This window comes from Calliphora vicina, chromosome 5, assembly GCF_958450345.1.
Source record: "Calliphora vicina chromosome 5, idCalVici1.1, whole genome shotgun sequence".
Lineage (NCBI taxonomy): Eukaryota > Metazoa > Arthropoda > Insecta > Diptera > Calliphoridae > Calliphora > Calliphora vicina.
Window position 1 is genome coordinate 57,325,842 of NC_088784.1, and position 15,970 is coordinate 57,341,811.

Sequence of the window (15,970 nt, forward strand, 5' to 3'; positions counted from 1 at the left end):
AATGACAATCTTACATGGGAGCATCAAATTTAAAAAACACCCAAATATCCATACATTGGCTATTTATCGTTTATTGAGGTTTAATTAAGCTTGACCAAAACCTAATTTATTTAAGTTTATAAAAATATTTTTTTAGTTGTAATAAAGGATCCCTTAAAAGGTAAATTAAAATAAGAGATGATAGCATAAATATATATTTGGAATAAATTATAATACCGCCTATTTGTTTATAGCTAATCAAAGTGGTTAAAAAGGGGAGTGAAAAAAGTAGCGCTTGTGGAATGCAATAAAAAAATATAAAGTTAAATGTTTATGGTTTTATTTGAGAAACTTCTGACTTATTTCAAATGTTGTAAATGTATGCAAATTTAGTTACATGCAAATCGCAGACAGTGAGACACATAAATTATTAATAATTTTTCACAAAATTTTGTAAACAAAATGGCTTCATGGAGTAACATGAAATCTCGGTTGGTTTATAAACAAAAACTACTCGTATTTAGAGGGTGTTAGCGTTATAAATTTACAAACTTATTAATTAAATATAATCAAATATTTCATGTAATTTATTTTAGAATTACAGCTTCCGTGCGCACCACAAGTCGCATGAACGCTTTACTTTCTGAATCCATGTTGGGAAAACGCAAGGCCCTAATGAAAACACCAACACTTGAAGATGAAAACGAAACTGAGACTGAAAATGAGAAACCCAAAAACGATTGGAATTTCTTTCGCACCAACTTTAGTATGGAACAGGTTCACAAACTCATAGAGGCGACCATTGAAGAACGTTTGACCTGGGATCGATTCAGCCGTTCGTATGATTCGTGGCGTTCTTTGCAATTGGCGGAGAATTTAGCGTCTGATATACGAGACGGTGTGCGGAGATTTAATCACAAGCGGTAACATAAATTCCAGTTTGCAAATAATAACTTTAATATTTATTTATTTATATAATTAAATTTTCTCTACAGTCATCGCATTGTATGCATTTTGTCTGTCATTGAAAAACAAAATCAAGGAATAACGATGCGCATGCGCCATTTGATGGATGAGAAAATGGATAATTTTACAAGTGTCGTTTATGAGCGTCCAACATATTTTATTGTTGTTACTGTTTATTTAGTATATAAGGATTAAATTTCATATTCAACTAAAATACAAACAAATATTCAAATATTTCAATAAGTATAAAGAATTATTTGTAAACCATACACCATAGGTGGCAAAAGCAATTAGGGTGGAACTTATTTTGAAATAAAAAATTTTATATTTTCAATTAATTTTTTTCAACGAAATTTTAAAACTTTAAAAATTATTTTCGATTCTAATAAATCCAAATTGTAATGATTGGCGGATTTCGAAAAAATCGGTTTTTGGTCATAAATTTGTTCAAATTTTCTGACTAAAATTATTAATAAAATTTGCAAAAAATACAACAATTAAACCAAAGGTGATACATATTATATTACATGTATATTTCAATAAACTCTAGGCTATTTTAGGAGCGAACATTGATTTCATATTTGGTTCAAAAATCAACAGATATGAACATTTCCACGGTCCACGAAATTCGTACACCTTTGAAGTAGAAAAAATAATTAAATTGGAGCTTTATTTTTCTCATATACATTTTTCAATAGCATATTTGTAGACTATGTTTAGTACAGGTTTTATTTCAAATATATTAGCAATAAACTCGTGTTCGACTGCCTCTAGAACAATGAAGAAATGATCTAATTGGAATATATTTTTTTAAATTAAAATGGAATAATATAGCTACCAATTGAGTTGCCTTGTTGAAATGTTTGCATTGGTTTTTGTCTTACAGCCTTTAGTATGATATGTCACACAACATATTTTGCCGCCATGTTTCATAAACGGCAAAAAACTTTGAATTTATTATATTATCACCAAAAAAACATAGAGACAGAGAAGATTTTGATTTTCTGATTTTGACTTTGTAACACATACCCTTTGGAAACCTTTGGACATTTCCATTAGGAATTTCGAGAGAACCAAATTTTGAAATCAATGTCTTCCGATCGGAATGAAATTTGCACCAAGGTTAGTTCTATCGGATAGTAATTCAGACACAATTTTTCAACAAGATCGGTGTTTTGAGTTACAAAAAATGTATTTAGATAGATATCCAACTCGTATCCCACTAAGCGACCAAATAGGTCTTCAAGGAAAATATCTAAGCTTTTTTTGAGCAAAAAAAAAAATCAAAAAATTACCCTTTTTGGAAAAAAGTTCAATTTCGTAAAAATAAGTAAAAAATTTTATATCTTGAGTTACAAAATATTTATTTTAAAAGATATCCCACTCGCATCCCACTAAGCTATCAAATGGGTATTAAAGGGAAAGACATAGGGAAAGACTAATCTTCCATACTGATCGGAATACTTCAATTTTAAGAGTTGGATCACCTGACATACACACAGTTACTAAATTATACGTACGATTGACTTTTTGGGCCTTTTTTAAAAAATTTATATATACAAGGCCTGACTTATTCATTCACTCACTCATGACTGATGAGTCAGTGAGTGAGTGAGTGAATGAATGAGTTAGGCCTTGTATTTTTAAATATATAGATTTTTTAAAAAAGGTCAAAAAAGTCGATATATAGAAAAAACGTTAAATATAAAATGTAAACATAGAACTACGATCTAAATTTTAGATTTAAGCTAAAATAACAAACAAATATTTACTCCATATAACTTTGCCTTACTCATTTCAAAGTAAATACCAGTGAACCTCGGGAGCAAAAAAATACAACTCTACTTCAACTCTATCACAGCGAACAGGAGATCCAAAATGAACTATCTCAGTATTTTTAATTTTTAACTTTTATATCTTTTTTGTTTTAAAATATTTTCAAACGAACTAAATTATGGCTTATAAGCTTTTAGTGCTAAAAAGGTCCAAATTGCTTGAAAATTTACTAATTTATAGAGCATACCTTATTCCCGTCAAACCAAGTCATAAAAAATCTCGCACTCTCTTATAGGCTATACCCTATTGTATATCCGCCCTTGTTCACCAGAGCAATTTTTCTTACCCAAAGTCAGATAAATCTGTAACGTATAAACTGTTAGTATTTTGAAAGAAATTTGACATGCACAAAGAGGAAGTTTTGTCGACTTTAAATTTTGTGCGTGGCCATGGGTCCCCAAAGTTTGTGTCATAGAATAGAAACATAGAACAGAAGAATAGGGAAATATCAATGGTAAAAATTACTCTCTTTTCACAAATAACAATAACAAAATACATGGCAATACATTCTCATGAATTAGGTTTTTGACAACAGACTCAGGTTTTTGGCTCTCAATTACCTATCTAATTGTCATATATGGTTTGTGTTCCGATATCAAAAAATTAATATAAGTAATTTTTTAATATAATCTATAATTTTGGGCACACCTTTAACAACTTTTCACACTTGCTGCTCTTAATAGTGAATAAAGAGTCAGAAAAAACTTGTTTTGGCTGGAATAAGGTGGAATAAACGTTAGCTTTTAAAAATATTTCAGATATTAGTTCTGTTCGCGTTCTTGATATTTTGTACAAATTATCGTTTACTTTTAAAAACTTGTAATGACAGAGCAAGAGAGAGTTAAAAGTGACAGTTCGTAGATAGAGAACTGGACATTTTTTGTCCAGTAAAAAATTGTTGCAAATGTAAATAAAACAAAAAAGTTGAAAATTAACACAATTTACAAAGAAGTAAAATAACACAAAACACACGTTTTAAATTGATTTATAATAAAATACAACAATTTACAGATTGTTGTTCGCGTACTTTTTTGGATATTTTTTAGATTGAGAGTAAATGTATTTTTGCGGTCATTAATTAATTGTTATTTCGGTCAAAATGGACACCGAAAAAAAAGTACGTGAAAACTTAAAAAACTTTTAAAAAAATCCAATATTGACTTTCAAAAAATTTGAATGAAGGTTCATCATACCACTGTTTCAAAAGCCATTACAAAGTATAAGGAAGTCTTGAACATTAAAAGAAAACCTGGATGAGAAAGGAAAACAGGTATAACATATATTGGTAAGGCAAAAGAAGTCGAACAACTCTTTCGAAGAGCACCGAAAACTTATATCAGAAAATCAGCTCGTAAAGTTAAATGCTCTGATTCTTTTGTGCCAAAGATAATGCTTGGTTGAAGTCGTATAAAGTTCAGAAATATTTACTATATTCTTAGGAAATATATCCTAATTTTTGAATAAAAATTGAATAAAAATCAAACAAATTTGTTTAATATACACAGATGTCATCATTTGATCGGTCCATAATTGGTCATAGACCCCACATCAATTGTGTTGCTCATATACTCGCGTTGACCTATTATTCTTAATTACTAATTTAGAGCATAGTTTTGGTTGCCCTGGTAATAATCATAAATATATTTGGTTCAAACATCAACTGATGATAATGTCGTTGTTATGGCAACTCTTGTATTGTTTTCTTAATACAAATTATATATTACCAACTTTAAATTAGTACAGACAACAGACATCCGTTAGTCTAGACATAAACATAAATAATACATAGGGTGAACAACAGGCTTCCGTTAGTCTAGACTTAAACCTAAATAATACACAGGGTGAACAAAATAAAATGGCTCACCACACTGGACTGAGGAGCAAAACCATTTATTTTCCACGGCAGCGAAAAGAAATCTGCTTGAAAGTTTTCTGTCAAGCGTCGAATGTAAAATTGCCTTAAGTGCTTGAAGATTACTGAAGATGTAGGAGTTTGTGTGAAGTGAAAGGTTTGAAGTTATTTTCTTTCACAGAGCTTATTTTTTGCGGAAAACACACACAGCTGAATTACATTTGTTTTTTGTTTAGCAAAAGCAAATTTATCATTATTGAGTTAAAAAAAACATAATTTCTAAATATTAAAAGTGTACGTATATCGATATTTTGATATTATGAGTAAAAAAAAATCCACTACGACATATCAAAAAAATCATTTTCGAGGAGCCTAAATTTCAGAAAAAGTAAAAAAATTTACCTTTTCACAAATGTTTGTTCTTACAAATTGGCCCACCTTATTATATATACCTAACTTTAACGCAAACCTTCAAATAAATTGCACATGCTATCTCTGAATGTTATCGAATTTTGCTAAAATATTCTTCAGTTCATAAAAAATACTGTTTAATTATAATTTTATTAAATAAAATCCTACTGAAATTTTTTAACTATTTTACAATATCCCTATGTTGTAACAATAAACATGTAACAATAAAATGGACGAGTAACAATTAAACTCAATGGGACATTCTTTTAATGTTTTTTTTTTGTTTCCGTTTATATCGAGTTAATAATTTAATATTAGCATTTTCACAAGCTAGTTCTTTTCGAATGTGTAAAATTATTAAAAATCTTTGCATATTTGTCAAAATTTATGCATTATCATACCTATTTCAAAATTATGACTTTGATTACACGGTGCTACGATGGAAAAAAAACTTGAAAAACGACCTAGCGTGGGCTGTAGGGCTTGCCGAGTACATTATAAATTGTGTCAAAAAATTTCAGAAACACCCTCAAATTCTGAAGTTATTCTGAAAAAACCGTTTTCAGTGATGTTCGTCAACTTATCGATTTGTAACTCAGTCAGTTCCTGTCCGACTTTAAATTTTTAAACGGGGTTGGAAAGTAAACTGAATGCGCTTTAAAATTATGTGCATTCTTTTATACATTTGTAAGTCATAAGTATTGTTTTTGTTAAGAATATCTAAAATAAAAACAAAATTTATCAACTTTTTTGATTTTAGTCGCTTTGCATTGCTTTTTTTGATATGGAAGCTTATAAAAATTTATACCAATGTATTAAGGAAATTTAGTTTTTAACAAACTATCGTTTTAATTATTCAAATCGGATGAAAATTGTAAAAGTTATTCAACTTTTCATTAACACCTTTTTTAGTATTTTGTCCCCCAGCCCCACAGTGGGAGAAAACCCTATTTTAGTGGAACTAAATTCGTATCTTCTAAACGCTTGGCCAAATTAATTTCATTTATATGGAAATATTGCAGGCAAGGAGGTAAGCTAATAAAGAAATGCAAAATGGGTACTGCTACTTCAGTAGAATGAGCGGTAGTGGCTGCTAAACTACACTACCTCGGAAGAAATTCTACACTATTTTCAATTGTAAGAAATTATTTTAATATATCTTTCAAAAAATTTAAATTATATAAGTAATTTTATTTATAGCAAGTAACTATTTAAATCTATAGATTTTGGACATTTACCCTATTGCCGGCATAGGTCGAAATATTCATATGAAATTAAACTTTTTTTAGTTTTATTAATAAGTTTATTTTTAAAAACGAATAACAATTACACTGTGCAACAACCAAAATCGGAATGGAGAAAATCGGGAAATATTTGGACCCGCTGTTATCAAAAAACTGGAGTCTGATGAATCACTAGGAAGTAATGGATCCAACAAAAGATGCATAACATCTTTCGATAACGGTTCCACTTTTTAATAGCTTACAGAAGAAGTTCTGGACAATGTGGATATAACACAGCGTTAAAACAAATATATTAATATTGACATAAATCGCTTTGCAAATGTTATATTTTTAATCTAAATAAAGCACTACCATATTTAAAAGGACTCATAATTTTATGTCAAATTTGGTATATTGGCATTAGTTTTTAGCAACTTGTAAGTAGTTAGAATTTCATTTTTATATAATGTAATTACCAATAGCACTTCTTATATACAATCTTAAAAAATAAGGAACAATTTAGTACGAGATTTTACATCGTCCAAACGATAATAATTTCTTAAAAAAATTATATAAATTCACCTCGCACTTTTTCGCAGCTAAATTATTCACAATATGTAGTCTTTAATATAGCCTTGATATTGGTATAAAAATTAGGACTGCATCTCACAGCATTAGTAACTGGCAACCTTCCGAAAATTCAAAAAGTAAAAAAAAAAATTCTATAAGAATATGGCCATTGGTTATCACAAATAGCGGAAAATATATTTTTATTTTTCTGATTTACCAAGCCTCATATTCCATCTACATAAAAAAGTAAAAATATAACTTAAAGAAAACCTTGTACTATCCAGCTTAACAACAACTTTGAAACCAATTCATTTAAATATTTGTCAAAACCAAAATACTGAAGTTATTAATAAATGTTAAATATTTTTAAGTACAGCAACAACTATAGATTGAAAATACATAACAATAAATCAAATATGCGAAAGTTTTTTTTTTTTATTTTGCGCCACTAAATTGTTGATTTCTCCCACAGTGAGCCCATATGAATAAAAAAAAAAAACTAAAAAAAAAATGTTGTACAATTTTTAATTTACAAGGTAAATTTTGTGGAACTTTTTTCGAAAAAGTTTAATAACTATGTATATAAAATTGTCTTTAAAAACCTTTGCAAAGAAAAATAGGTTTTCATAGAAAAAAATTAAAATAACTATTGTTGAATTTGAAAAATTACGAAAAAATAAAAAATAAAGCGAAACTATTTATAAAAACTTACACAATTTCTTGGAATATAGATTTTATACATACATTTTATGAAAGCTTAATTCTTGATCTAACTTTAGTTGTTTAAAATTTTAAAATCGGAGTTAGTGTGTGAGTTAGAGGTACTAAAGTACTACGACCTACCCTAAAACCGTTTTTTCAAAATAACTCAAAATTTTGAGGGTGTTTCAAAATCTTTGAAAACGGTATTATTATGTCCTCACCTAGGCCTACAAACTCCATTAGGTGGCTTTTCAAGTTCTGACAAAAAGTGACCTTTTGTAGCAGAGTGTTATTTTTCTTCACGGCTATGCGAATTGAGATATTTCAAATAAAGTTAATTTTTCGAAAAAAGTTTGAACAACTATTACCGAAAATACTTGCGCAAAACTAAATAAAGTCAAGGTTAAAATCGAACATTTTAAAACTTAACCATATATATGTATATGTACATATTTTAAAGTATAAGAAATATTAGGGAAATAAACATGATTTAAAATAAAATTAGAAATATGTAAACAAATACAAAATAAAACATCACCAAATTATACTTCAAAATAAAGATTTTAAATATTTTTAGGTAAACAAAATTAATTTTTTTTCCAATGTTGTTTTTTTAATTTTTTGTAAACAATTTTTTTTTTAATATTAAGCGAAAAAAACTTTTGGTGAAAAAAAAATTCAGGTTAAAAAATATATTTTCCGATTTTGACCCATTATAGGTCCAACTTACTATGGCATGCTGTTAAACTCAAACATTTTATGTCATTTTATAAAAAATTTGATTTTTGTAAATTTGATCAGAAGTAAATTATCATTACTGGCAAGCTATTATCGATAATTGGATGATTTTTTTTCGTTATGTTGCTTTTCCTAGTCTTTAACAACTGGTATGATTTGTCACTGTACCGTTTACACCTGCTGTGTTATTAAATTTTTTCTCAGGTACTATAATTTTGTCAAATATGAATTTTAGTGGAATAAAAGTGCTTAGGGTCAAAAGGGGTTAAACAAATTTTACTACCAGGAGAAAGGCCAAAGTATCCTCTTTTAGCCCATATACTTGTTGACCTGTTTGTTGAACACTTTTTTCATTTGAATGAAATTACTCCCAATTGTTTTTCTATTTTTATTTTACCTATTCATATGACTGCCGCAAAGTACAAGTCATACTTTTGAAGATATTACAATAAAATTGGGTACATACATTTTTTCCGATGACGAAGCCTATTAAAATTGACTGAAATCGGTCCATTATTTCACCTAGCACCCATACAAATGTTCTCCCGAAATTATACTTTATACAAATTTTGCTCCAAATAAATTTTATATAAACTGAATTAATATCACTTAATTTTATGATGATAGGTCCATAATTAGTCATAGCTCCCATATAAGGCCCGCTTCCAAAAATCACTTTAACGAGCATAAATCTCTTAAAAATTTTGGTATAAACACAAAATTCAACACAAGTAACTTCCACATAGACATAAATTACACGACCTAATTTCATGGTGATCGGTCCATAATTATTCATAACTCCCATATAAGACCCGCTTCCGAAAATCATTCACGAAAATAAATTATAGTGTATTGTATTATATGGTCGAGCTTGGCCGAACATACTTCCTTACTTGTTTTTATCTTTTTAAAACTTTTTTATAAGTAAACCTAATGCAAAAAATAAAAAAATCTTTAACCTTAAATTTATCTGTCCATCAAAAAAACAATTTCTAAAATATCTCTATCGGTTCAAAAGTTACAGAGTTTTGGCCGATGAAAAACGATAATGAGCCACTGTGCGTCGTTGCAAAGGTCTTTGAAATATCTATCAATAGATATCCATGTTGTCTATATTAATGAATTAGTAATCCAGATATATGTAAGTCAAAAATAGGTAAAAAATCGAGGTTTTCCTAGTGTTTATAAAAAACCGACTTTTTAAAAAACCGGTTTGTCGGTTAACCGAAACTTGGCCTTTTTAGAAAACCGGTTTTTCGGTTAACCGTCATATAGAACCATTAAATACAGCGTACCCAAATTAACTGGTTGCCCCGCTTGACAGTTTTTTCAACTAGCACAGTGTTATTATTAATCATTGCTAAAAACTATATGATAAATGCTTAATTAAAACATACATATTATTAAACACAAAATAAAAAAGAAATCCACTGAAAGGCCCCGGCGAGATTCGATCTCACGATCTCCTGTTTACTAGACAGGCGCTTTAACCAACTAAGCCACGGCGCCTCTATAAAATTTTGTTTTTTAAATAAAGCCTAAAAATTAATTTGTACACTAATTTTTAAAACTTGTGATAAATTTTATTTATCACTCTATTTTTATTTTATTAATTATATAATGGAAATGTAGTTTTTATGATGTTAAACATCGAAATGTTTTTAATATAATGACATTAAAAATGTTTTTTTTGCATCTAATAATAATAAACACTGACATTATTTTCTTGCTGTTTTCTTGTACAAGCTTTTTTCGAATCTTGGCAATATATGACTTTTCGTTTGTTGTTTATTTGGTAATAAGTCACAATTTAAAGATTTTAACAAAAGCATTTTAATTATTTATATTAAATCTTTAAATAAAAATTTCTGTAGATTTAACTATGAAATAAGTGTATCCAAAACCGAAAACCGGTCATCTTTGTAAACTCGCCATGTTTCTGTTCTCTTTAACTTTTCGCTATTTTGACAAACCGGTTTTTGTAAAGCTTACTTAAACATATTTTTGAAAAACTTTGATACCATTTTTAAAAGGATTGATTTATTTTATATAAAATTGTAGAATTGGGCAATATTTCGTAAAATTATATAATTGGGCCTTAAGAATTCAAAAATGTAAAATTTACGAAGATTTAGTATATAATTCTTAAAATAGTTCGTGTTAGCGACTACAAATTGAAATAGAATGGCAAACCAATAAGTATTAAATTTTACTTTAAAAAAATTTATATAAAAAAAAATTTATATAGACCCTTTTCATATTGAATACAAATTTAATATAAACAGATTACGGACACCGGTTTTTTGGACACTGTAATGTAAATTTTCGATTTAAGTAAATAATACTACATACACACAGAAAATAGATCAGTTATGATTATTAAAATTTAATAGTGTAAATCGAATAAATGAAATTGTAAAACCATAATTGTATTTAAAATATGGTTGAAGCAACCGTAAAACACTGGTTTGTGTCTTTACTAAACTTAATTTATTGAATTTGGAAAGCACTATCGAATTATGTTCAGCATATTGATGGTTGCAATCGAAAATTTCGATTATGATACACATACATACAGTGGTGGCCAGGAATTTAAGACAAAAATTGTTTGCTAAATTCCACGTGGTTGTCAATTATTTTTTCAAATATTTCCACAAATATGTATGCATGAGGAATGTTTTAACACACAAGTGTGTTTTATTCGACTGTGTCAATTCATACATAATCACCACGAACACATAAAATTATTATTATTTTATTATTATAAAATATTCGGACCAAATTTCGTATTTTTAGTTCCATTTTTATTTCCGTCATATCATGTTATTAACAGCGGATGTTCGCTGAGGTGGGTCAACGTATTTCCACATATCTTTGTCCATATATGTTTTACCGATTTTTCCAAACATTTTTCAGAAACTAGAAACATTAATAATAAATTTCATACCCTTAGAGGTCCTTTTATTTTGGCTCTATCGCACTTAAAATTCAGTTGATGAAAAAATTCAAGTATTTGTCTTAAATTGGTGGCCAGCACTGTATGTACCAAATTTCGGTTTGTCAACCGTTGGAAAAATATTTTTGATTTTTTTGACATTAAAAAAAAAATTATTAAAACAAAATGAAAATACAAAACGATTAAATTTTATCAACAAAACAAAAGAAAAAATAATCAATTTTAATTATAACCGAGGATACGGAAAGGTACGTTATTAATGATTATGACTGCTTTCCTAAATTTAATGGAAAAATCATAATTGGATCTTCAACACTACTATAAACGCAGACATCAAATGCTTTACTGTATCGCGCCTTTTATTTTTATTTAATTAAGAAGTACTATTTCGATGGCTTAATATAAAAAAGGCGTAACTCAATTTTTATAAAAATAGCGTTTTTTGTTTATTCCGGTAGACAAATGCCAGATGCACCTTGCCTCAGAATTTCAGGGGGATACAATTGCAAATAACAGATTTATAACGATTTCAAAAAAAGCCCTAAGTCAAGTCAAATAATTTTTGAAAGAAAAAGCCCTAACTCGTTTTTTTTTTTGTTTTGTTTGATTGGTTATAACCATGATAATAATACAAGGTAAATCTCTCAGCGCAGCTGTAGCTGTGCGTTTATATTTTCCAAGTATCAATTTCGCTTCTAATCGGATTTTTCCACCTATCAAGAAATTTAACAGCTTTATGTCGCAGACTGTGATTCAAAAAAAAGAAAATCGAAACATAAAATTGTCCTATCCATTTTTTGCGCAATTATTAAAGGGATCGAATATGGAATAGTATTTATACCTAGGAAAAAATTAATTCCTCAACTAAAGACGAATGCTGCATATTATAAAATGTAGTCACAACTACATAATTTCACAATATACAATATTTTAACACACGAATTGGACAATTATGTTTGGGATGATACAAATGGATGTCTAGTATCTTCCGTTTTTGCGACGTGTCTTATTATTAAAAACTTAATTGTTTACTCAGATGGTTGTTACTACCAAAACCGCAATGTAATATTCTCTAATGCATTGTTGGCTTTTAGTATGGAAACTCAAATAACGATAGAACAAAATTTTTTAATAAGTGGACATTAGGGTGTCTTTTATTTTTCGATATCTTCTTTTTTTGAAGCATACCCTCTGAAAACTTTCGTATTGACCTAAAATACCACCAAAACAAATTTAGCTTGTTCGAAGAAGGGCAACCCGTGCCGTATTAGCAATTTAGTTTTGAGGTGCATTTACAAGGGAAAAAATGAATTTGTTCAGTTTTTGTAAAAATTTTGCCATTAAATAATTACTTTTGCAATTTAATTTAAAAGAATCGAAATGTGTACATAATTGTCGTTCTAATAAGATATAAAAGACAAAAATTGGTTAAAAAATGTTAAAGTTATTAAAAAATCGCCAGGCCATTAACGTGTCTCAGGCCACTAAAACAAGAAATGTAGGAACAAAATTAACATATTTTGAGAAATATTAAAATAAAAGCTTATTTTTACTTAGAATACATCCATATTTACTTGTATATGAGTTTTTGTCTTCGTAGGATACCGTTAACCTATTCCCAGGTAATAAAAAAACAAATTTAATTTTTTTAACGGCAGTTTCAAAACTCCAATTTCAAATTTTTTAAGAATTTGTTAAACAAATTTCAGAATTTTTTGATCATTACATTGGGATTTATTGAGAACATAATAAGTAATAAAAATATGAAAAAAAGTATGAGTATAAAATTTAAATCGTGCCTGCGATTTAAATTTTGCGATTTTCGAGAAAAACTAATTTTTTGGCCATATTTTAGCGAATGAGCCGAATTTTCATACTGTTATGAATTTTAAGTAAAAGCTATTCAGAATATTATATCCCAGTTTCATCAAAATCGGTCCAAAAATATATAACATTTCGCTATCTTCCCATAAGAAATTCCAAATATTGAAAAAAAATTGACATTTGACCTTCACGATTTAAGAGTTAATGTTTTCCGATTTTAATAAAACTTTCAGTCTATATTTAGAATTACCTGGGCTATAATATTCTGAATAGCCTTTACTTAAAATTCATAACAGTATGAAAATTCGGCTCATTCGCTAAAATACGGCCAAAAAATTTGTTTTTCTCCAAAATCGCAAAATTTAAATCGCAGGTACGGAAAAACTATAGGAGGTTTTGTCGTACTTTTTTCATATTTTTATTCCCTATTATGTTCTCAATAAATCCCAATGTGATGATAAAAAAATTCTGAAATTTGTTTAACAAAATTTTAAAAAATTTGAAATTGGAGTTTCGAAACTGCCATTAAAAAAATAAAATTTGTTTTTTTTTTTTTTTTAATTTTAGGTCAATACGAAAGTTTTCAGAGGGTATGCGTAAAAAGAAACGATATCGAAAAATAAGGGACACCCTAGTGGACATACTCAACTTTCCCTTATAGAAAGAAAAATTAAAAATATGCAAATAAATTTGCCATCGCAATTTGTGCAATTAATAAAGGAGGTACGAAAAGTTCCAGCACATTTACAAGGTCAGCATTTGCACTACGACTATTTTTTAAATTAAATATATCCTCCCTGATTCACTTTATAAGGATTAAATAGCAATCTCGAAAAATACCACTTTCTTACAGTTAATTTCATGAATTATTTCCTTTTATTGTTTAAACCTTAATTATTATAATAATATGTTCAACTCAGTTTAAAAAAGGCGTAACTTAATTTTTTTTTCAAAAATATCAATGAAAAAAGGCCCTATATTACATAACTTCATTAAAATAAAAAAAAATTAAATTTTTCTTATTAAAAATGGCATCAAAACTTTTTTTGTATCTAAAATTTTATGGATTTTATTAAGTTTTTTCTTCCTACTGTAAAGTAACAAAAAAACGAGTTACGCCTTTTTTATATTAAGCCATCGATTTATATGTTTTTATTTGTATAAAACTAGCTGTCCCGACAAACGTTGTTCTGCCATAGCTCACACAAAGTTTGAAGACTCCCACCATAATAGTACTCCAGATATGCAATAATTTTATTTCGTATGGGAGGTACCACGCCCATTGTACCTATATAGGTCAATTGAGAATCTAAACCATCCAGGGACCCACTCAAACACACATACAAAATTTCATCGAAATCGGCCCAGCCGTTAAGGAGGAGTTCAGTTACTAACACACGTACAGAAGAATTATATATATAAAGAAAGATAAATGGCGAAAATACAAATCGTTTTGAAAATAATTCTTTCCTTGTCACCGCATTGTCTTAGAATATTGTTACATGTACCGCATGTATTCAGTAATTCCAACTGAATTAGGTGATAGTACTTCCAGCCGACCGAATTCGATTGGCGTTAAATTCGGTTGCCATAACGAATCTGTTTTCTCTGTGTACCTTATTTTATTCAGAATATGATATTTTCTATGTTTGTTAAATGTCCTGCGAAAATAATGTGGTATACAAATTTCTGATGTTAAGTTTTGAACAATATCAAATGAATGGTATTTAAGAGGCCAGTGACGTGTACTATATACATATCTATGTTGACCGACAATGGGTAAATTTCGGTAAAAATTTTTCTGAATTTAATTTTGCAAACATGTGATTTACTCGATGACTTTTTTTTTAACGATTTTTGAATTAAAGATATCCATAAATCCAGTGTGTTTTAATATGGTATATACAGCCTTTTCTCCAATCCCAGCAGTTTGAAAATTGCCAATTGGAAACCTTACACTAGCTATATTACAACTTGTACAAAAAACTAGTTCGCTGTGACTGATAAAGTCATAGTTCAATGGTTATCATTTGCACTACATTTCACCAGCATATTCAGAAAATAAATTCAAGTAAAATACAATCCTCTAAACTATACCATTTTGATTACCACATGTAATGCTGAATGTGACCTTTAGCATTTTCGTTCTCTCTGATGATCAGTGTAGCCAGATGTGGGGATTTGTCCCCAAATTGGGGATTTCATGATTTTTTTGGGGACAGATTTTCGGGGGGAGGGATTTGGGGATTTTCCAAAAATTTGGGGATTTTGTATTCATTTTACACTATTTTTGGGGATTTTTATTTGTATTTATCATATATAATAAACAAATTATTTTCATTATTTTGAATATTTTATAACATTCATTTTTGTTTATGAGTTAACTTATTTACATATGTACTGGGTTTACACATTTTATATTTTATGGGTTTATACACTTTATTAAAGAGATGGCAATCATATTTTTCAGGCGAATTCATTCATCTGTCAATAAAAAAATGTAACGGGAAAAGTTTGTACAATACATGAAGCTGCAAAACACAAATTAAACAATACATACATATAACAAATTTAGTCAAGAAAGTTAAAATTAAAATGTCAAAAATTAAAAAAAGAACCTTCAACCAATCTTGGACAAAAGAAGAGTGGACAAAAGGTACGTAGTTAATATATTTTACTAAACCTTAATTTTAATATTATTTTTCTATAATAGGATGGCTTGTTCCTATCGAGGAGGCCCCTGAATGGAGCGTTAATGGTTCATCCCAAGGTGCTTAGTGCAAGGTGTGCAAAGTCAGTCTTCAATGTCACAAAAAATACCTCAAAAAACATGGACAGACAGAGAAACACAAGGCCAATTTGAACTGTTTAAAGCCAGCAAATACTATTAACAATTATGGTATGTTTATTTTA

At 28.5% G+C, this 15,970-nt stretch overlaps 1 protein-coding gene and 1 non-coding gene across 2 annotated transcripts; one reads left to right on the forward strand and one right to left on the reverse strand.

Annotated features, from left to right (window-relative positions):
- The first annotated feature begins 441 nt into the window (after positions 1-441).
- Positions 442-1,163, forward strand: LOC135961275 (dynein light chain Tctex-type 4). The gene is made up of 3 exons (XM_065512771.1): positions 442-470; positions 576-902; positions 975-1,163. Exons 1-3 carry the CDS (start codon positions 442-444, stop codon positions 1,138-1,140), a joined length of 522 nt encoding a protein of 173 aa, XP_065368843.1. The 3' UTR covers positions 1,141-1,163.
- Positions 1,164-9,712: 8,549 nt separating this feature from the next.
- Positions 9,713-9,786, reverse strand: TRNAT-AGU (transfer RNA threonine (anticodon AGU)). Its single transcript has one exon. It is a non-coding gene; the product is annotated as a tRNA-Thr (tRNA).
- Between the last annotated feature and the right edge of the window lie 6,184 nt (positions 9,787-15,970).